Here is a 20,813-nt window from a genome sequence, read left to right as displayed (position 1 = left end):
GGTGCAGAAATATGTCCACATGGTGGCTTGAAAGGGAAAAAAAACAACATGCCTGGAGCAGGTGGGACACATTGGATCATAGCATTGATTTCTCATGTCAATCACATGGTGCTCAAAACCTTGCAACAAAGCCTATATAAAGACAAAGTTGGTTCTTATATGCCACCTTTCTCTACCTGAAGGAGTCTCAAAGCAGCTTATATTCGCCTTCCCTTCATCTCCCCACAACAGACACCCTGTGAGGTAGGTGAGGCTGAGAGAGCCCTGATATTACTGCTCGGTCAGAACAGCTTCACCAGTGCTGTGGCAAGCCCAAGGTCACCAGCTGGCTGCATGTGGGGGAACGTAGAATTGAACCCAGCTTGCCAGATTAGAAGTCAGCACTCCTAACCACTACACCAAGCTCTCTCTCTCTTTCTTACATACACACATATGTGAATGAAGAGGGGAAATGGAAGTATTAAAAAATTCAAATATTTTTTTGGGGACAAGAGTGAATTTTTTCAGGCTCTGGAATAATCAGGCAGAGAAAAAGAGACCAGCATGGTTATACATTAGCACATTCTATTAATATAGGATTTGCCAGGCTAGCTATTAACAAGAATTTTTTTAACAGATGGCCATGAAGAATAAAACTTGTGTTGATTTTATTGAATCTAAATCGGGTTCACTGGTTTAGGATGTAACTGGACTCCTGCATAATGGTTTTATGCTACTCTTTCTCCCCAGTCTGTGAAGGAAGTGACTTTTGAAGAGCCTAGACAAACATGAGATTTCTGTCTGTCTTGTCCAAGGAACAAAGAAGAATGTCCTTAGTAGAAAGACTGTGTAATGTTGATCATCTCAGCGCCTAACAGCTGCAGGATTCTCAGGTGAAAACTACCTAGCAGACTGGAAGTTGTGTGATTGACTGGCCCCTGAATGTGTGTGATAGAGCAAGAACCAGTTCAACAGCCACTAGAAGATCCACTGAAAGATTGTTTTTTAGAAGAGGAGGGAAACTAGAGGAAAGTGACTCACCTTTGATCGTATCAACTATCTGTTTGTTTTTTTTCCCCTACGAGTTATCTGTTTAAGGTCAGGGATGAGCAGTTCATTCCTAATACAGCAGGCAGCAAGTTTGGCTCGTGTTGTCCGACTGCCTCTACTTTTGCCTCAGTTTTGTCGCACTATGTCTTCTCTAAGACATCTGATACCACCCCCTGCAGCTCTTTTAAAGCCAATGTCTGTCCCAGACAGGCTATTGTTAGGCCCTGGGCCCACCAGTTGCTCCCCACGGATCTTGTCTGCATGTGGTCGACAGCTCATAGGACATGTCAGCAAAGAGATGATCCAGGTAAGGTTACAATCTTAACTTCTCAGAGTCTCCTGATGAAATATTCCTGTGTCAGCTTTTCTGTACTGCTCTTCCAGCTGTTCCCTCTCATGCCTTCAGGCATCACTCAGAAAGAGAGCTTAGTTACACTTTAGCCTGTAGTTCTTTTTCTTTATGAATTTTCTATTCATCCAGTTGACTAAGAAATGCAATGTAGATTCAATGGCAACAATTCTCTATTCATATTTATTGATCGATAACAGAAAGTTCATTGTGGAATCTGTATCTGGATATTCCCTATGCACAGGTCTATTTTCTTGATGTTTCACCATGGATTTAAGGGAACCAACATGAGTTCATTTGAACGTGATCCTGTACGGATATGTAACTCTTTAAAAATCTTACAACTGATTACTGTATATTTCTGGTGATTTTTGTTTCATTGTGCATCAGTCAAGATTGTATTCTCAGCTCAGTTTCAGTCCAGTAAAATAATCATTATTTGCTGGTTAGACTGATCCCAGCATATATATAAATAGCATGTGAGAACTGTTCTCCTTTATACCTAATTTGCCCCAAATCTAGATGAATGTAGGAACGCCATCTTAAATTTGTATGCTGGGAGCACAAACATACGTACAGGCTCACAGAATTTGGATCTCTCCCATATTTTAAAATGCTTGCTTTTAGGGAGATCAAATTTTTGAACATTGTCAAAAATTGTGTTCAGCATGAACATCCCCATATCACTTTTGTTTCTGTCTTGTGAGAAATGAACCTGTGAGTATTATTGTATCAGTTTCTTATTTATCAAATCATTTTTCCTGTTAAAATTAAAACATTTTCAACATTATTTTGCATCTATTTCATATAAATGGCACAAAGTAATAGGTCAGGAATAATCAACAACAGCAGCCAAATTGGAAAAAAACAAAAATATTGACCACAGCAATATATCAAATCAAAAATAAACAAAAAAGGGCACATCAGTTAAATTCTAATTGTATCAAGCAACATGGTTATCACATTCCTTGGGCTTTGTTCATTTATTTAGTACATTGTTAATCCACCTTTTCTCCAGGGAGCTCAGCACAATATACACCATGCTCCCTTAATTTTATTGTCACAAAACCCATATGAAATAGGAGAGACTGAGTGACCGACCAAACTTGAGGACAGAGTGGGGGTTTGAGTGTGGTACTTTTACTCCATACTGACTTGTGTGATATTCCACCTAAATATTATGATGCCTTCATGTTTGCTGGGGAATCCCACAAAGTCTTTATATTGCATGTACAATTGCCGTTTTCTTCCTCCTGGGACTGTTATGCATGGCAGGAAACATCACAAAAAGTCTTGAAAAAATGTGTTTTATAATTCTGCACGTGGAGCCGTTTTCATCTCACAGAACCCACTATAGTATTTTTGGTTATGTATTGTCCTCCTCCCTCATAGCAGCAAGTGGGCCTTTTCTGCGGGTTTCTGCACAGTATTTGAAACTAGCTTTACAACGACTTTTATTTTATGATGGTGTCAAAGATGCCTGTTTTTGCTTGCATAAACGTTAGCATGTTTTTTGTCTCCTCCCCATGCTATTGTACACCAATGGGTGAAGGAAAAGCCCCAGTCCCTTATCTACCAATGGAAACTTGCTCAGTGCAGACCCTCCCACCTCTGATGTGACTACAACAGCAGAAATTAATTTATTCATTCCCTCAGAGGCATTTCAATCCACTCTGTATGAAGACCAGCATAGCTCTGAGGGGGAAAGGTCGCAGTGCCCCCACAGAAATTTCTTGTTGAGGTTTTCCATGTCCATGAACTACAATTTCCATGAAGCACTGTCAGCAGCATGTGCCAAAGTGGTGGTCAGGTGACCATGGCCTGCTAAATCAGCATCTAGCACAACAGAGGAAGCCCCCCCACTTAAGGATTTGCCATCATAAATCTTTCAAATGCATAATTGTATGCAGAAAAAAGCAACACAGTATCAGAGCACAGGCATAAACACAACCCTTTTAAACAATGACAATTTAAAAGGGTCAGCATGCTGATGTCGGTGAAAACTTGCACATACATAATAGCCCCTAGACACACTTGGCCTCTTTTCTGCTTATGACCATAGCACAGAAAGACAAGCAGCTTCAGATCCCCACTCCCATGCTGTTTACAATTCTGCAAGCTCCCCCATGAAGCCACTAATGGCTCCACTATGAAACTTTTATGTAGCCATGCAAGAAATCTGATGCTTACAATAGAGCCAATAGACCCTCCATTGAATGTTTTTTGGGGACATGAAAACACTGGGAGCGGGAGGCTGAAGCCACCTCTCTGCATACTGTCACTATAAACAAAAAAGGGACAGTGCACATTTGGGAGGCACAAAACTCCCTTTGCATGGGTTACACAAAGTCCTCATGTTCTTCACCAACAATGAGGACTTTAATGTGAAGCTGGAGTCTTGGTAACTGAACTTTTTCCCTCAGACAAGAGCATGGTACATGTTTCTATGTTATCCCATTAAGGAAGGAGAACCACATACACTTCCCTGAATTCTTTTGAGGAAGAGTGGTTCAAAAATATAAGTAATGGCATTAGAAAGAATGTAAAATAGAAAATGCATTTAGAGATTTTGTATGCTGCCTATCCAAATGTGCTCAATGTGGCTTCACAATACAATAAAACTAAACAGATAATAAAAACAAAACATACCATTAAAACATATCAATAAAACAATTCAGGTTATTGATTATGCTGCCATTGTTTGCTTGATAATTTGTATTGATAGTAACTTTTCTTGGATGCTTTAGAATGCTTTGGACTGATCCTACGTTGAGCAGGGGGTTGGACTAGATGGCCTGTATGGCCCCTTCCAACTCTATGATTCTATGATTCTAATGGGTTTTATAAGTTTTTATCTTTCAATGTGAACCACCATGAGCCAGCTGGGCCGAGAGTAGTAGTATATAAGTTGATATAAGTTTAAGTAAAAATAAAATAAGTCAATATAAAATGGCAACAAAAGAAAGTCAGAACAGAAAAACAATCCTTGAGCTAGGAAGTAAACATAAAAGAGCTGAAAGAGATGGAACTCCTTGGTTTTAAAAAATTAGGGAAAGGAATGTTTTGGATGGTGTCTGAAGGAAAGAAAAGCAGACGCCAGGCAACCTCAAGAGGAAGGGCATTCCACAGGTGAGGTGCCCACTTTAGGCATGGCATGCAGGTGGAGGCACAGAAAGCAGGCTTTGAGGAGAGACTTTCATCTGGCCAGCTGGGAGCTACGTACAAATAGACTACCACTATGTCTTGTGTTGTAAGGAAATTTAAAATTCAAGAGCAGGACCTCAGATATAGCTGGCACTACATAGTTGCAGCACTTTCAAAACTGTCTTTGACCCTCAGTCAGCCTCTTCAGGCTAGTGTCTATGATAATGAATACATAACCATTTGCAGTTATGCAACACCATTATCTTTTTCTCCAATGTATATAACTTTCAGGAATCATGAATGAAAATACAGTCCAGCTGCTAGCGTTGAGAAGGCTTTTTAATCTCTGGGTGTCTTTGCTTCTTGCCCTCAGATAAGGGATGAAATCAAGCTGGGCATCCAATATGCATTCCAGACACAGAACCCCCTCACACTGGCTGTCAGTGGTAGTGGTCACTGCGCCATGGAAGTTGCCTTCCTGAACATGGTGGAGCCCGGAGACAAAGTGCTGATCGCCGAGAATGGATTTTGGGGCCAACGAGCAACTGAAATAGCCAAGAGGCTTGGTGCGTATGGATGCTTCCCTCTAACCCACAGTTGGCACCAAGATTGCTCTGAGTGGAAGTTGTGAAACACACATATTTTGTCATAACCATGCTATGCCATGGTAGGTCAGAAATTAGTGCATGATTAAACTCTTACTTGAGTAGAAATCATAGCAATTAGAGAGGAGTTGATTCTCTTCTGTCTGGTATCACAAAACATGGAGCAAAATCCTAGAGTAGAATAAATATTCCAAGTCCATAAAGATTGCAAGCATCAGGTGACCGTTTCTCAGGGATATTGTACTCACATAGAAACAAAAATAAGAACAACATAGAAAGAAACCAAATCTAGCCATTTGTGTCTAAAAACATTTTAAAAGTATTTTGATGTATAACCAGCTAGTTTTGAAAGCCTTTTTCTGTTTGCTACTTTCTATGTTGCAATTCATGGGAGTGCTTTTCCAGTTACCCTTGAATCTCAGGATTGCAGAAGTGAACACTCATGGGACTTTTAGAAAGATATTCCACTTTCCAGTTTCTGCAGACCCCAAAGGAAAAAACTGAGAAAGGTCAACTCCTCACCACCGTGGCCTAAGTGTCCATTTAAACACTTGTAGACGATTTTAACATAAAGATCATTGAGGGGGTGGGCAAGGTTAGAATTCAAACCTTGTAAGGGAGGATCACCTCCAAATGCAATATCTAGAAACAGCAAGGAGCCTCATGACACCTTATGAGCTCACAAGTTTACTGTATCATTAGCAAAAGCCTACTTGCTCAGATTAATGGATTTGCATGTGAAATTATACATATATATATGGGAACAGAGAAAAGATTGATCAATAGGGCCAACAGACCATGAAACCTAAGGAGCAGTAGATCTGCAGAACCCAAATGTATATGTGGCATGAACAACATAGAGAGAGGTAATTAGATTAGTCTATTATATTAAAAACAACAAATGTCCAGTGTAACTTTTCCTAATTTGTGCTGCATGCTATTAAAGCCACCATAAAGACTAGCAGATTTATTGCCATGTAAGTTTCCATGTTATGTCTCATGCTAGCAAAGTTATGTCTCATGCTAGCAAAGTTATGCTCAAAATCCTACAAGCTAGGCTCCAGCAATATGTGGACTGAGAACTTCCAGAAGTACAGGCCGGATTTCGAAGAGGCAGAGGAACTAGAGATCAAATTGCCAACATACGCTGGATCATGGAGAAAGATAGGGAGTTCCAGAAGAACATCTACTTCTGCTTCATTGACTATGCTAAAGCCTTTAATTGTGTGGAGCACAACAAATTGTGGCAAGTTCTTAAAGAGATGGGGATACCAGAGCATCTTATTTGTCTCTTGAGAAACCTATATGGAGGTCAAGAAGCAACAGTGAGAACCAAACATGGAATCACTGATTGTGTCAAAATTGAGAAAGGAGTTCGGCAAGGCTGTATACTGTCCCCTTGCCTATTTAACTTGTATGCGGAGCACATCATGAGAAAGGCGGGACTAGAGGAGTCACAAATTGGGATCAAGATTGCAGGATTGCAAGAAGTTAAGATCTTTCAAGACTTGCCACCAGAGATATTACAAAAAAGGGCACAATTTCACTTCCTACGGCAAATTCTGATTGGACAAAACATTAGATACTTCTGGAAAATTCCATTCGCATTGGAAGTTATCTTACCAACAGGAAGAAGGATCATAAAAACACTACAACAAGCACAAGAATTAGCGGATACCCTAGCCGAAGGCTCCGCCCTGGCAGAAGAACAGAGAAAACAGACAAGCCAGCAAGAACACAAGGGAGTAGCAAGAAAAGGTGCTGGGACCAGAAAGTAAAAATGGAGCTTTTGAAGATAGTTTCTGTTAATATTAATGGATTAAATTCACCGAACAAAAGATCGAAAGTTTTCAATCAACTACGAAAACTAAAATGTGATATAATATGTCTACAAGAAACCCATATTGCAAAAAGACATCAAAACTTATTAAAAAACAAAAGCCTAGGAAAAGAATGGATTGCATCAGCAAAGGAAAAGAAAAGAGGGGTGGTGACATATATTGTAAACCCCAATATAAATGCGAAGACTATATTCGAGGACCCAGATGGACGCTTTTCTATCCTTAGGATTAAGCTTCCCGACGGGCAAAACTTTGTCTTGGTGAACCTTTACGCGCCAAACAACGCCAAAGAGACGTTTTATAGGGATTTTTTCCTATCCAACTCGGACTCATTGGAAAATGAGGCAATGATAATCGGAGACTTTAATGCAGTCCAAGATTCATACTGGGATAAATCTTCAAGGAAATCAGGTTCAACATTTCCACCTTCTGCAAGATCTAATTTTAAGCACCTGGCTCTAGTGGACGTATGGAGAGAACACCATCCAAAATCGCGCCAATATACTTTCTATTCAAACAGACATGATGCTTACTCAAGACTGGATCAATGCTGGGCGTCAAAACAAATGTTACACAAACTGAGAACTTCAGAGATACTACCAAACACTTTCGCAGACCACAACCCATTACAAATAGAGCTTTGTGTGAAAAGAGTCGGAATAAGGTGGAAAATGAATAATTATCTTCTGGAGGACCCAAAGGTCCAGCAGACCTGCGAAGCAAGTCTACAAGAGTTCTTCAAATTAAATGTCACCCCAGACTCTTCATTGGCCACGGTGTGGGATGCCAGTAAAGCATACATGAGAGGCATACTCTTGCGACTTAACACTACAATAAGAAAAAGAAAAGAAAAGACTCTGAGTGAAATAAAAGATTGCAGGAAGAAATATCAACAACCTCAGATATGCAGATGATACCACTCTAATGTCAGAAAGCAAAGAGGAACTAAAGAGCCTGTTGATGCGGGTGAAGGAGGAGACTGCAAAAGTTGGCTTGAAACTCAACATCAAGAAAACAAAGATCATGGCATCCGGCCCTCTCAATTCCTGGCAAATAGATGGGGAAGAAATGGAGATAGTGACAGATTTTATTTTCCTGGGCTCCAAGATCACTGCAGATGGGGACTGCAGCAAAGAAATTAAAAGACGCTTGCTCCTGGGGAGGAAAGCTATGGCAAATCTAGACAGCATCCTAAAAAGCAGAGACATCACCCTGCAAACAAAAGTACGTTTAGTCAAGGCTATGGTCTTCCCAGTTTCAATGTATGGCTGTGAAAGTTGGACCATAAGGAAGGGTGAGCGTCAAAGAATTGAGGCTTTTAAACTCTGGTGCTGGGGAAGACTCTTGCGAATCCCTTGGACCGCAAGGCGAACAAACTGGTCAGTCCTAGAGGAGATCAGCCCTGACTGCTCCTTCGAAGGCCAGATCCTGAAGATTAAACTCAAATACTTTGGCCACCTCATGAGAAGGAAGGACTCCCTGGAGAAGAGCCTAACGCTGGGAGCGATTGAGGGCAAAAGAAGAAGGGGACGGCAGAGAATGAGGTGGCTGGATGGAGTCACTGAAGCAGTAGGTGCAAACTTAAATGGACTCCGGGGAATGGTACAGGAAGGCCTGGAGGATCATTGTCCATGGGGTTGTGATGGGTCAGACACGACTTCGCACCTAACAACGTTTCCATGGGCTGCAGATCACTTCCCAAGATTTATGAGGTTACCTTCCGATGGCAGGCCTACAGATATTATATATATGAGTACAGAGAGAACAGAATATTACTATCACAGATTCCCCCCTTGACCTATTTTATTTATCCTGTTCTTATTTTATTTACATTTGAACTCAGCTACTGCTGTTTCTTGCATTTAATGTTTACATTTTCCTTCATCTTTATGAAGGGTATATATAACTGAAGATACTTCTACGCAGCTGACTTACCGCTGTTTCAGCTGCAATTGGCTAACCCAACCTCTCCTCTAAAATAGCCATGAGCACTCCTGTTCTTGCCTCCCACCCAGTATTCTTAAGAATACATTTAATGATTAGCAGTGACATTCCCATTCCATTTTAGCAAACTGTGCAGGTTCCCATGGGACCTGGCTGGACTTTGACAGACTGCTATGTACTGAAGTTAATGCATGACTCATTTCAAACAGAAAAAAAATACTGCGGCCTTAATGGAACTAGTTGTGGTCTGCTGCAAAATCCGAATGAGATCTGTGTTCATGTACTCTTCCTCCAGGACAGGAAATTGGACTCTCTCTTTTATATTATGGGTTGATTCCCACCATGTTTCATGGGCTGAAGATCAATGAATTCCTATAGTCCTTAAAGGTGTGCAACTAATTTTAGTTTGTTAATGTTTAAATGGTTTCTGTATATTTGCTTTAATTCCTGCATTTTTAAGCCACCTCGAGCAAAGTGCTGTGGGGATGTGGGATAAAAATATTTATTTATTTAGCTTATATGCCGCCGTTCCTTTGGGCTCATGGCAGTTTACAAAGTGAAAATAATTTACAATAAAATCCCATAGTTAAAACCCATTTAAATGAAGAAACAAGCACAAGTTGCCTACCTTGCTTAATTTTGATATATATATTTTGCATGCAAGTCAACCTGCACTTAAATTGTAAGTTTTCCCAAGGAACATATGGTTTCAAGTCCTTATTAGCCACAATGTTGCATGCGTATCTGAATGCTGGATGAGCATTGTCTATTTCAACCTGCTTCAGACCGTTCAAAGGGGTCATTTATGGTTCCTATTGTTTTCTTGAATACAAGGCACTAGACAAATTAACAGTGCCCTCCTAAGTCCAAGGTGCAGGATGGTACTGTAATGGAATCATCCATGGCGGTGGCCAGCAATGGCTGTCCTGATAGGGATCCAATGAGCTCTTGGTGACTTTTTTATTTAATAATTCTCCCCATCAATTATGAGCAGTTTTTCTCTTCTCATTCACAGTGTAATATTCAAATAACACTATTTGTCATTTGTCACCTTGTAGGTGCAGATGTTTACCAGCTTGTAAAAGCCCCTGGAGAGTATTTTACTCTACAAGAAATAGAGAGGGTGAGTTTTTGGCAAATCACATTGAAATTAAAGCAGATTTTTTCTTACTATTAATCTGAAGTGAGACATAGAAGGATTTCATCCCCCACCCCTGACAGAAGCTGCTCCTGTAGATAAAGGTTAGGAATATATACCTCTTGACTCCTTTTTTTTTTAAGTACATTTCTCTCCTCCGTTATCTCTTACAGAGTTTGGTGCAGCACACTCCAATTTTGTTTTTCATCACTCATGGTGAATCATCTACTGGAGTGGTTCAGCCTTTAAATGGACTTGGAGAACTTTGTCACAGGTCAGTAGGACTTCAGATGGAGGTCAGATTTCAGCTGCAACTTGTATCTCAGGAATCAGGCAGTGAACTCTTTCTATAAACACTGACTAGCTTACTGTGTATGCTGTAGCCTGCTCCTTCACAAGAAGCTGTAACAAATGATGGGAAGACAGAACTCAACAGTTATGAAGGTGGACTCGCAAGAGGGAGCTCCAAATTCTGGCAAAGCCTGGGAACAGTTCCATTACACCAGACAGAACTGGTTTTACAACTCAGAGAAAATTCTGGCACTAGAGGGCATAGATATCCCTGTGGTAGATACCACTTCTGATACTGGAGGGTATCAGTCATGATCAGTAGCCACTGACAGCCCAGTCCTCCATGAATTTGTCCACTCTTCTCTTGAATACTTCTACGTTGGAGGCCAGTGAGTGACACTAGGTTCTTGATTATGGAAGGAGAAAAGTTTCTTCCTGTCCACTCTCTCCATGCCATGCATAATGAAGGCAGTTTTATTCCCTGTTCTTGTTCCAATTATGGCCAGCATTATACAAAGTCTGTGTTTTGCCATATAACCTTCGTCAGGGGGAATCAAAGCATGCACTTGGTGCTGTAACTATCCACAGCAAATTATTTCTCATCACCTAGCATATTTTTTCCTTCCGTTTTGTGACACATTACTAGGTGCAGCCCACTTATTTTCTTTATCTTCAGAAGACCAGCAATTTCACAATGGAGTTTTTTTTCTCTTCAAGAACCCTAGAATAGATACCCTCTGCTTCTGGTGATCTGTTAGTTTGAAATTTGTCTATAAGTTCTAGAACTTTCTCCCTTATTGCCATTGTTTCCCTAAGCTCCACAACCTCCCCTCCTGAAAATATCCATTCAGGAACAGCTATTTGCCTTATACCTTCAGCAGTGAAGAAAGATGAGACAAAGTCATTTAGCTTCTCAGGAACTGTGTTATCCTCCTTTAATACTCATCCAATGAGCGTTTAGCTCAGAGGGCCAATAGCATGTCCCCAGTACTTGGTTATTTTTGAGGTCCAGTATTGTCACCCACTGCAATTCTGTGGAGGAACTGGCCCTTTTTAAGTTTGCGAGAAGAGTTGTTTTGTATACCCCTTTTCACCACCCCAAAGGAGCCTCAAGGCGAATTACAATCACCTTTCCCTTCCTCTCCCCACAACAGATACCCTGTAAAATAGGTAGAGCTGTTCTATGAAAACAGCTCTAACAGGACTGTGACTAGCCCAAGGTCACACAACTGACTGCATGTGGAGTGGGAAAACAAACCTGGCTCACCAGATTAGAAGCCACCACTCTTAACCACTACACCAAGCTGGCTCTCTAGTTCATTAGACATTAAGCCTTCTATGACATATATAGCAACATGTCCTTCAGTAGGCCTCTCCCTGTCAGTCTTATGGAGTCTGTACCAAGCGATGACTGTTATCTCACTGGCACTTTCTCTTCCACCAACTTTGTTAGATTCACTGTAAAACTAAGCATTCTGCCTTTCCCATTTTGGGTCAGAGACTCTTTGACACTGGCGCAGAAACACCTCCACACTGCATTTCTCTCTAGATACCTTTTTACTTTTTTCTTCCTTGGCCATTTGGCCTTTTGTTGGCTATTCTGCTTTATCTTCACTTTCCTTACCTGTTTACCCCCCTCCCACCCCCCCAATTGTACCTTCCAGACTAATGAACTGCACATGGAACTGCCACTGAACACAATCCAAAAGTGATCAATAGTCACTTTTCACAGAACAGCAATTTTGCAACATCTTCATTGGTTGCCCTCCAAGCTCAGTTTAAGGTGCTGCTTCCTATTCACCCGCTGCATGCTCGGTTTCCTATTTTTAAAACTATACAGGAAAGAATCACAGAGTATCACATGATCTTTCTTCTCTCGTTTTAGGTATAACTGCTTGCTGCTGGTAGATGCTGTAGCATCACTAGGGGGTACTCCAGTTTTCATGGACCAACAAGGTAGGCAATACATAGAAATCCGCCATGGTAACAAGAATGTGTCTTATTGTACAAACCCATACAAAATAAGAGCATATTGATTTCTGATATTCCAAAGAATACTTGCTTGTCTAAGCATCCTTAGCAAAGGATCACATTGGGAGACTGAAGCTCTGCCTGGGACTGGGTTCAACAACCATTAAAGTAACACCAGTAACTAGAAGAGATACTTGGTGCCTATGATATTATCATATAAGGCTGGTTTAAAATGAATGGTTCTTATAGGGACAATTAAGAAAACAGAAAAGTCTAGGCTAGCAATCCCCAACCTGTGGGCTGCGGACCACCAGTGGTCCGTTGACTAATTGGAGGTGGGCCGCAAAGGACGCCTTCTCCCCCCGGCCCTTTACTTCACCCCCCCAGTCCTTTACAACACACTTCGGGTGTCATTGTCTCCTATCACTCCCAGATGGGACTATCTCGTTGCAGAGAAACATGCTCAGGGTTCCCATTGATTTGTCATTGTCATGAGTTAAAATTTCCATGAAAATAAAATGTTCCTTATGTTCATTGTTGTGGCGTGTCTGTATCTTATTTTGAAGGGATGTTTAAACATTACCATCGCGACCAGAGTCAGAGAGCGTTAGGGCAGTGGTTGAGAGTAGAGGAGTAAACTACCCACCCCCACCGGGCCTCAGTAAAATTGTCAAGCGTTGAGTGGTCCCCGGTGATAAAAAGGTTGGGGACCACTGGTCTAGTCCATGTGATTACACACCACCTACATGTACCTTACATCAGTGGTCCCCAACCTGCGGGCTGCGGCCCGGTGCCGGGCTGCAAAGGCCATGGCGCCGGGCCACGGCTCCCTCTCCCCGCCTCCCCCGCAGTAAAAAACTTCCCAGGCCGCAAGCTTGCGGCCCGGGAAGCATCTTACTGCGGGAGGGCGGGGAAAGGGAATCAGGGCCGGGCCGCGCATTGCGCATGTGTGGCCCGTGCGGGCGCGGCCCGATGCGCGGGCACGGCCTGATGTGCGGGCGTGGCCCGATGCGTGGGCGCGGGCGCGGCACAATGCGCGGGCATGGCCCGCGGGCACGGCCGGTCCGTGCGGGCGCGGCCCGATGCCCTGCCGGTCCCCACCCTCGGAAAGGTTGGGGACCACTGCCTTACATATTTTTGCTGACACAGATCCCCTCCCAAAAGAATTCTGGGACTCAACTTTGTGAGGCACTATTCAAAATTCCTAGTCCCTGTCTCAGAACAATTCCTAGGTTTTCATTGAAAGTAAAAATGAAAGTTAAATCAGTTTGAATATCAATCTTGGACATGCCAACCAAACTTTAATTTTAAAGTTTTAGATTTTTTCAGAAACTTTTAACTTTAACAAACCACTGATGTTAATGAGATGTCTTAAACTTCACATAAATTAGTGCCTCCGCATGTCTTAAATCAGCCCTGCTCATTGTGGAGACAATACAGAAATAATTTCCCCAAATTAATTCTGAAACTGGTCTCTGGTTTTACTACCTTACAAAACAACTAAAGTAGTAGCACAGTATTCAATGACCATACAATAGAACTGGACAGATAACCAGGCTAGTTTTGGGCTAGTGTCAAGTGGTAAACTTCTTCCAATCTCAGGAACTCTAACTAGTTTTCTCATTTATTGAACACACAGGAATTGACATACTCTACTCTGGTTCCCAGAAAGTCTTAAGCGCGCCACCTGGTGCTTCTCCCATCTCTTTCAGCTTAAGAGCCAGGTAAGACTAGATTTATGAGATGTCTCATTCTCAGCAGAATGGATTCAAATTTCCTTAGAGGAATAAATAGCAATGGTAAAAGGAATTGAGTAGGCAGTCTATTTTTCTCCTATTGTACTAGTTAAGTACCTCCATCTACAAAAATTCTAAATTCAACTCTGCTTGCTGATTTCAAAGTTGGGCATGTCATAGGAGAGATCTAGAGTCTGCTGCTTGTTTCTAACAAAAATAATTCAGTGATGGCTTTTAATATCCCAAGGAATTGCCAGAACATTGTTAACGGATTGCTTAGACCAGTGACCTCCAGTGTGGCACTACTGGTGCCCAGTTGATTCTTCTCCAAAGCAAATAGCCAGTTCACTTAGACCTGTCAGTTCCCAACTTTGTCAGTTATGAGTACTAGTTGTTAAGCATGGCTGTGATTTTTCAGTTCAGTCTATGGTTCTGCTTCCACCACACTGTGTTCTGAAGTAGAAAAGCAAAGTGTGCTAGAAGTTTTTGGAATGTGCCATCATTTTGTATTAAAATGTTCATTTTAAGATAAAGGCAAGATACCCCCCAACAAGACCCCACAGGTTCCATGGTTAGCAGCTTTCTCAAGGAGCCTGTCACGGCTGTGTGTGCTAATTCCAGTATCTAACGAGGGTCATTCACAGCCAATTTGTAAATTCAGTTTCCTTCTCAATTCAATTTTGAGGAGAATGGACCCTTGTCATGCAGAATAATGTAGACTAAGCTGATACCATCACAGTGAAAATAAAGTGTGATGTCTACAATTTATACTTGGAGTACTGTCAGAAAGGCCACAAAGGCATTTCCTGAAATGTCTAATATTTTTTTTCACATTGCCAGGAAGAAGATTCATAGCAGGAAGACAAAACCCATTTCCTTCTACATGGATATAGAAGAATTGTCTAAATACTGGGGCTGCGATGACAACCTAGCAAGGCAAGAGAGGTTATCCTGGAGCATCCACTTCCTTTCCAAACTGCAAAGCAGATGCCTGGTTCCCTGGAAATGGAAGGGCTGCAATGCTGTTACCAACCTTAGGGCAATACTGCCATTCACCACTTCAGCCTTAAAGCCACAGCCACAAATCCTCTCTATGTATGAAAATGCATATCAGGTGGAGGGAATCAGACTTTAAACAAATGGCAGCAGGAGAATGTGTTAAGCAGCCCTTCCTGTCTACTACTCTTGTTTCAAGCAGAATATCCAAAGTTGCTTTGCATTCAGTGTTGTGGTGGGCGGGTGGAGACTTTCAGAACCATGCAACTTAGCATCATTTGTACTTTCAGACTCCTCCATTTCTAATCCAGAAGGAACAATGAACAGTCCACACTTCACTATGAGGCCCTAGCTTTAAACAGACCACCCAAACTTAGCACACTGCTCTCACATGGTTGTCCTGCTCAGTGTTATAAAATATTTAGACAATCCCAGCTTATGTATGCTGAGCATCTCTCCCTTACATTGCATGCATTTTTTTACAGGTACCATCATACACCACCTATCAACTTATTCTTTGGTCTACGAGAGGGATTGGCAATTCTCACAGAACAGGTCAGTCACCACAGGCTTTCAAAGAAAAGGGGTGGAGTGGGTTAAAACAAAAGAGACTGTTGAAATAACACTGTCTTTCTTAAGTGCCATGAACTTGCTTCCAACCTATGGTAACACTATGAATTAATGACCTCCAAAATTTCCTCGTTGACAGCCTTGCTCAGGTCTCACAAATGGCCATGACGTCCATGATTGTTCAATAGGAAAGGGCACAAACCTAAAAAGAGCAGTTCAGGGTGACCCACAAATCAAATCCTGATCCAACCTAACTGGGTCCCACCCAAATTGAACAGGACTAACAAGTTTGGGTTCCCCTTTCTTTTAGACATGGCTTGCTGCAACTGGGAGAAGGGGGTGGGGACTGCCCAGGGAAGGATTTCCCTTCCACCTTTCTCCCAGCTGCAGCTCACTGGGGCCAGGAGAGGGGGGAGGGAGACATCCTTTCCCACTTTCTCCCACCAGGGAAGGGTTAAATGGCTGCCAATCATTTAAACCTAAAAGCTGAGTGGTAGACCCCACACCACTCAACTGTTTGGTTTAAATGGTTTGCAGCCATTTAACTATTTGGTTTTTCACCCCACTGCTCGAAAGGGGGGCATTTAAACATAACTGTTCAGTGGCAGATCCTGAGTTGCTCTGCTGTTAGGTTTAAATGGCTGGCCCTAAGCAGCTGAACTGGCCCAAAAGTCCAGTAAATGTTCAGAGAAGGCACCTTTCCCAAATATTCATTCCAGAGCTCCAAATTCATGTTGAATTTTGGCTCGTGAGCCAGTTTGTGCCCATTTCTATTGATGAAATCCCTCTCATCCTGGGTTTTTCTTTTTTCCTCAAAGTATTATTGTCATTACCAGTGAGTCTTGTCTTTTCATTTATTTTCCTCTTTTATCTCACACCCTAAACCAGAGACTGAGATGTGACTAAAGAACAACAGTCTCAGTTTGGTCATTTTAGCTTCCAAGGAGAGTTCAGGCATAATTTGTTCTAAAAGTATCACTTACTTCAAGTGTTTAAAAAAATAATTTGAGATTGCGTAACTCTAATGTTTGCAACAAAAACATATTGATGCTTGCCCACAGCAAAGTGTAATCAGCAGATGCAAGTTTAATGTATAGTGGACATGCATCAGTCATAAATAGTAAGCTATAGTTACAGATGTCCTTCAGGAGTGTAAGAATATACATTCACCCTTCATAATTTAGCTACAGGAAATATGAGTTTGACAGCAGTGTAACTGTTCCAAACTCTTGCTATGTCAAGCACCAAGCACCTTAGCCCTTACAAATTGAATCAAGAACAAAACAATACAGGCCCGAATCTAGCTATACATCTCAAAGACTGAAGGGTACTTTGTTTTCATAAGAGGGGGAAATGCTATTTCCTCAATTGGAGGCAGAATAAAGAATCTTGAAGGCTGCTGGCTGATTCACTTTCTAGGCAGACCAAGGCTGGTAAATAAGGTGCATTGTTGAAAGCATTTTTTATGATGTGAACAAAAACTGAAAAGTATCTTACTAATTTCCTAGGAAGCTATCAGCTACTAACTGGTAAAACAGCTGATAAAGCCACAATCTTCATTCCAAACCTTGACATTTCTGAAGATCTGGTCAGTTTAATTTTAAATATGTTGAGACAGACCTTTATTTCCCACACAGGGACTTGAGAACTCCTGGCACAATCACAAGGAGACAAGTTCGTATCTGTGTGAAGGGCTGCAGAAACTAGGTCTCCAACTCTTTGTGAAGGAACCGGTATGAGTGATCTAGAGTGTCTTATGTAAGGTCTGGGGAGGGTGCATGACATAACAAAGGTCTTCCTGTCAATTGACTTAAGGCTCTAGGCGCACTCATTTAAGAGGAAGGAATGGGGCAGAGAGATCAGTATCTGAGGCAGGCAGAAGCACATAGCAACACATGAAGTTGCCTTATTGGAAATATTGTCTCTTCTGATCGCCAACAGTTCTCTAAGGTCTCAGCCAGAGGCCTTTTATCTCATCCTACTAACTGGTTAACTTGAAAAGCAAGATATTGCACTAGTGACTTTCTGCATCCAAGACAGCTGCTTTGACATTGAGCCATGTGCCTTTCTCATTGTTTATTCTGGCTAGAGCATGAACAAAATTTGCAAGAGGAAGAACTGTTCTGACTTTGTACACGTGACACAGTTTCAGCTCTAGTAATGAGATTTTTTTTAAATTGCAACTCTAGTTGACTCAACAGAGGGACACAGGTAGTGCATATTCATGACAGTAAGTGACAACTCTCTTGACACACTTTTAAATATTAAAAACTGTTACCTGTCACCGGCTATACATTGCATTATGTTGACCAATCAAATGGACGTTTGGGTCAACAGTTTCGGTCACAAATTAGCTGAAAGTTATTTCTCAAGTGAGAGATTTTACCCAAGGAAGGATGAACAGAGGAAGGTGTAGATACCTGTATGATTTGCTGTGATGGCTAGAAACACCTTTCACATGGATAGCAGAATTTACCACAAGTCCTAGAGAGTACTCAAATCTAAAGTGCATCTAGGTGGTTCTAACCCATTATTTCCATGTTTCAGGAGGCAAGGCTTCCCACAATCACCACAGTTTCTGTACCTAAAGGGTATGACTGGAAGGAAATAACTGAATACATCATCAGAAACCATGGGGTTGAGGTTTCAGGAGGCCTGGGTCCATCAGCAGACAAGGTAATTAAATCAAGGAGACAAAAATAACAAATTGTATGAGACCTACCTTCATGCTTTTTGGTTTGTTGCATATTAAAGCCTAGTGGATCAGAGGTGGCCCATACAAAATGACCCTTTAAAATTTAAGGTGACTGAAGATGTGGCCAAACAATTGTTTGGCAAAACCAACTCTCTCTTACTGTCTCTTGGGAGGGGGAGCTCAGGAAGCAATTGCTAAAGCAATCTTGATTTTTGGGGACTGAAAAAGAAACAATGAAAGACTATCCAGAAACTTTAACAACAGACCCTAACATCTGAGGCAATGAAAAAGCATACCCTCCCCCCAAAAGGATCCAATGTGCACACCCCTAGAGGGTTCTCAAGGGAATAATTTACAGAGCATTTACAATTCCACTTCTGCATATCTGTCTTATTGTCAGGTTTTTCGAATAGGACTGATGGGCTACAACTGCACTAAATTCAATGCTGACAAAGTTCTTCATGCCCTGGAAGATGCCCTTCAACACTGTCTGAAAAGCAAACTGTGAGACCCCCGCATTTCTCTATCCTCATTCCTCAACAAGTGTATGTACTGCTGTATCATCAAGCATTTATTCCATTCCATTACAGTTCACAGCACTAAGTATTAAAGCTTTTTGTGTAGAATAGAAAAACTACAGTAAACAATCAACAAAACTAATGATCCAAGTCCCTCAAAATATCTAAGGTCCTTTCTACATCATCATTCAAAATTACTTCACAGACCTGTTTTAATCTTTCATTAAATGTGATATAACCACAGCTTCAATTGATGTGACAAACCTAGGTTTTCAATTCAAGTTATGCTATGCAGATTACTGTTACAAAACTGACCATCAGAAGTTTAATTAAGGTTGACATGTCTCCATCTGCTGTTCTGTTGCTCCCTCTGTTTTTTTCTTCCCATCACTGGCTATATCTAGCATGTGCTAGCTCACAAGTAAGTGTCCTCGTAAAAAACTTTCAAATCTTTCCCATTAGGGTTTTTGCCTGTAGCCATGATGGTGATGTTGAGATTTGTTTTTACCTCTTTTGCTCTTGGGTAGCAGCTAGATATTGTTCACTCTAGCAATTTAATACAAGCTTCTGTAAAATCAGGCTCTGAGCACATCTACCCACATCCTAGCAATCATTCTGCCAACACCAGCAGCTGGATGGGGAAAGAAACAGGGCTCATAGACTTTCTGTGTAAAACCTTTGGTCATATACATACCCAAATATACAAGAATCAGCCAAGTTTCCCTACTGCAGCTTCTGATACCTCCTGCTCCTTGGATAACCTCCTGTAAACCCAATAAGATCACTGGAGTGAAGTAAAGCAATGTCTCCAAACCAAGTTTTACAAAAGGGTATGGAACATACAGCAGGTATTTGAACTCTGATGATGGTAGGGCAACAAGTGGCCAGTACCTTACACATCGTTCACATATTTTAGAGAAATTGCAATGAAAGGCAAAATGTGTTTTCATCTATATCACTGGTCCCCAAACTTTTCCAGGCTGCCGTCCCCTTATCTCCCCCCCCCCCCCCGCACACACACATGCAGACGAACACACATCTCTTTCCTGGTGTTAGGTCTACTGTAAATTCAAAACATTATATAGTCCCTGCACTTCTTTATGGTTGTTGTGCAGTGGCCATATTGTAGTCTGGAAAGCATGCATGCATACACACGCCCACATAAAAGTTCTTTGTGAAAGTCATTCATAAAAGCCACTTTGGGTCCTCATTGGGGATAAAGTCAGATGGGGAAATTGAGAGAAGCAAGCAACGGAAAATCCCATGGCCAAGAACAAGCAGGAAGAGGCTTTTTCAGCCTCCGAAAGATGGAGACTTTTGGGGAGGGGTTGCTAACCCTGGATTAAGAAATTAAGAAATCCAACCCTGGATATCTGGGGTGGAGTCAGAGAAGGACAGGGTTTGTGTGTGTGTGTGGGGGGGGGGGGTACTCAGCAGAAATATGATCCCATCCAGCCCACCTTCTGAAGTTGTTTTCTTCAGGAAGCTACGCAGAGCAGGTCCTGATCATCATTCAGATGGGAAACCACCAAGGAAGTTCAGGGTTGCTACTACCTAGAGGCAGGCAATGGTAAGCCACCTTGGAACATCTCTCACTAGGAAAACGTAGCTGCAGCAGGAATTCAGACTATTGCCCCACTACTGCCCCAAAATTCCTCACTGCCCAGGAGACATACTTCCCACTTTGGAAACCCTTAATCTATATTCTTATCAAGAGAGACTGACAAAGGAACACTAAGGTCATATTCACAAACTGAATACAGCCATTATTTCCTGTGTAATGTATACACCATTGTTCTTTGATAAGAAAACTGTCACGGGCACATCATAAGCAACTTTCACCCTATGACGTGTCAGTCTTGAGCCTACTCACTGAGAATTGAAAGAAAATCAAAACCCAGCTGACAGTGGTTATGTTCTACATCATGATGACTCATACCTTTAAGGACTGGAACAAATAGTTATGAAAATGCTGAAGGAAGATGT

At 41.7% G+C, this 20,813-nt stretch overlaps 1 protein-coding gene across 2 annotated transcripts; it reads left to right on the top strand.

The window, feature by feature from the left end:
• Window positions 1–655: 655 nt before the first annotated feature.
• AGXT (alanine--glyoxylate aminotransferase) lies at window positions 656–19,077 on the top strand. 2 transcript variants are annotated; one of them, XM_077349221.1, is made up of 11 exons: window positions 658–1,336; window positions 4,896–5,088; window positions 9,971–10,035; window positions 10,224–10,324; window positions 12,227–12,297; window positions 13,952–14,036; window positions 14,889–14,984; window positions 15,530–15,599; window positions 17,252–17,347; window positions 18,162–18,290; window positions 18,710–19,077. In XM_077349221.1, exons 1-11 carry the CDS (start codon window positions 1,085–1,087, stop codon window positions 18,815–18,817), a joined length of 1,266 nt encoding a protein of 421 aa, XP_077205336.1. In that variant the 5' UTR covers window positions 658–1,084; the 3' UTR covers window positions 18,818–19,077. The 2 variants fall into 2 exon arrangements, with proteins under 2 accessions (XP_077205337.1, XP_077205336.1); XM_077349222.1 differs by lacking the exon at window positions 17,252–17,347 and having other exon boundaries at window positions 656–1,336.
• Window positions 19,078–20,813: the final 1,736 nt, after the last annotated feature.

The sequence above is a fragment of the Paroedura picta genome, chromosome 8 (assembly GCF_049243985.1).
Source record: "Paroedura picta isolate Pp20150507F chromosome 8, Ppicta_v3.0, whole genome shotgun sequence".
In the NCBI taxonomy this organism is placed as follows: Eukaryota; Metazoa; Chordata; class Lepidosauria; order Squamata; family Gekkonidae; genus Paroedura; species Paroedura picta.
This window is presented reverse-complemented; position numbering and strand designations above follow the sequence as displayed.

Excerpts from the sequence above, each read along its gene's own strand:
- AGXT (XM_077349221.1), top strand. The coding sequence starts at position 1,085 with ATGAGCAGTTCATTCCTAATACAGCAGGCAGCAAGTTTGGCTCGTGTT. Across the intron at positions 1,337-4,895 it reads TCAGCAAAGAGATGATCCAG|ATAAGGGATGAAATCAAGCT; the intron begins GTAAGGTTACAA and ends TCTTGCCCTCAG. Across the intron at positions 12,298-13,951 it reads AGTTTTCATGGACCAACAAG|GAATTGACATACTCTACTCT; the intron begins GTAGGCAATACA and ends TTGAACACACAG.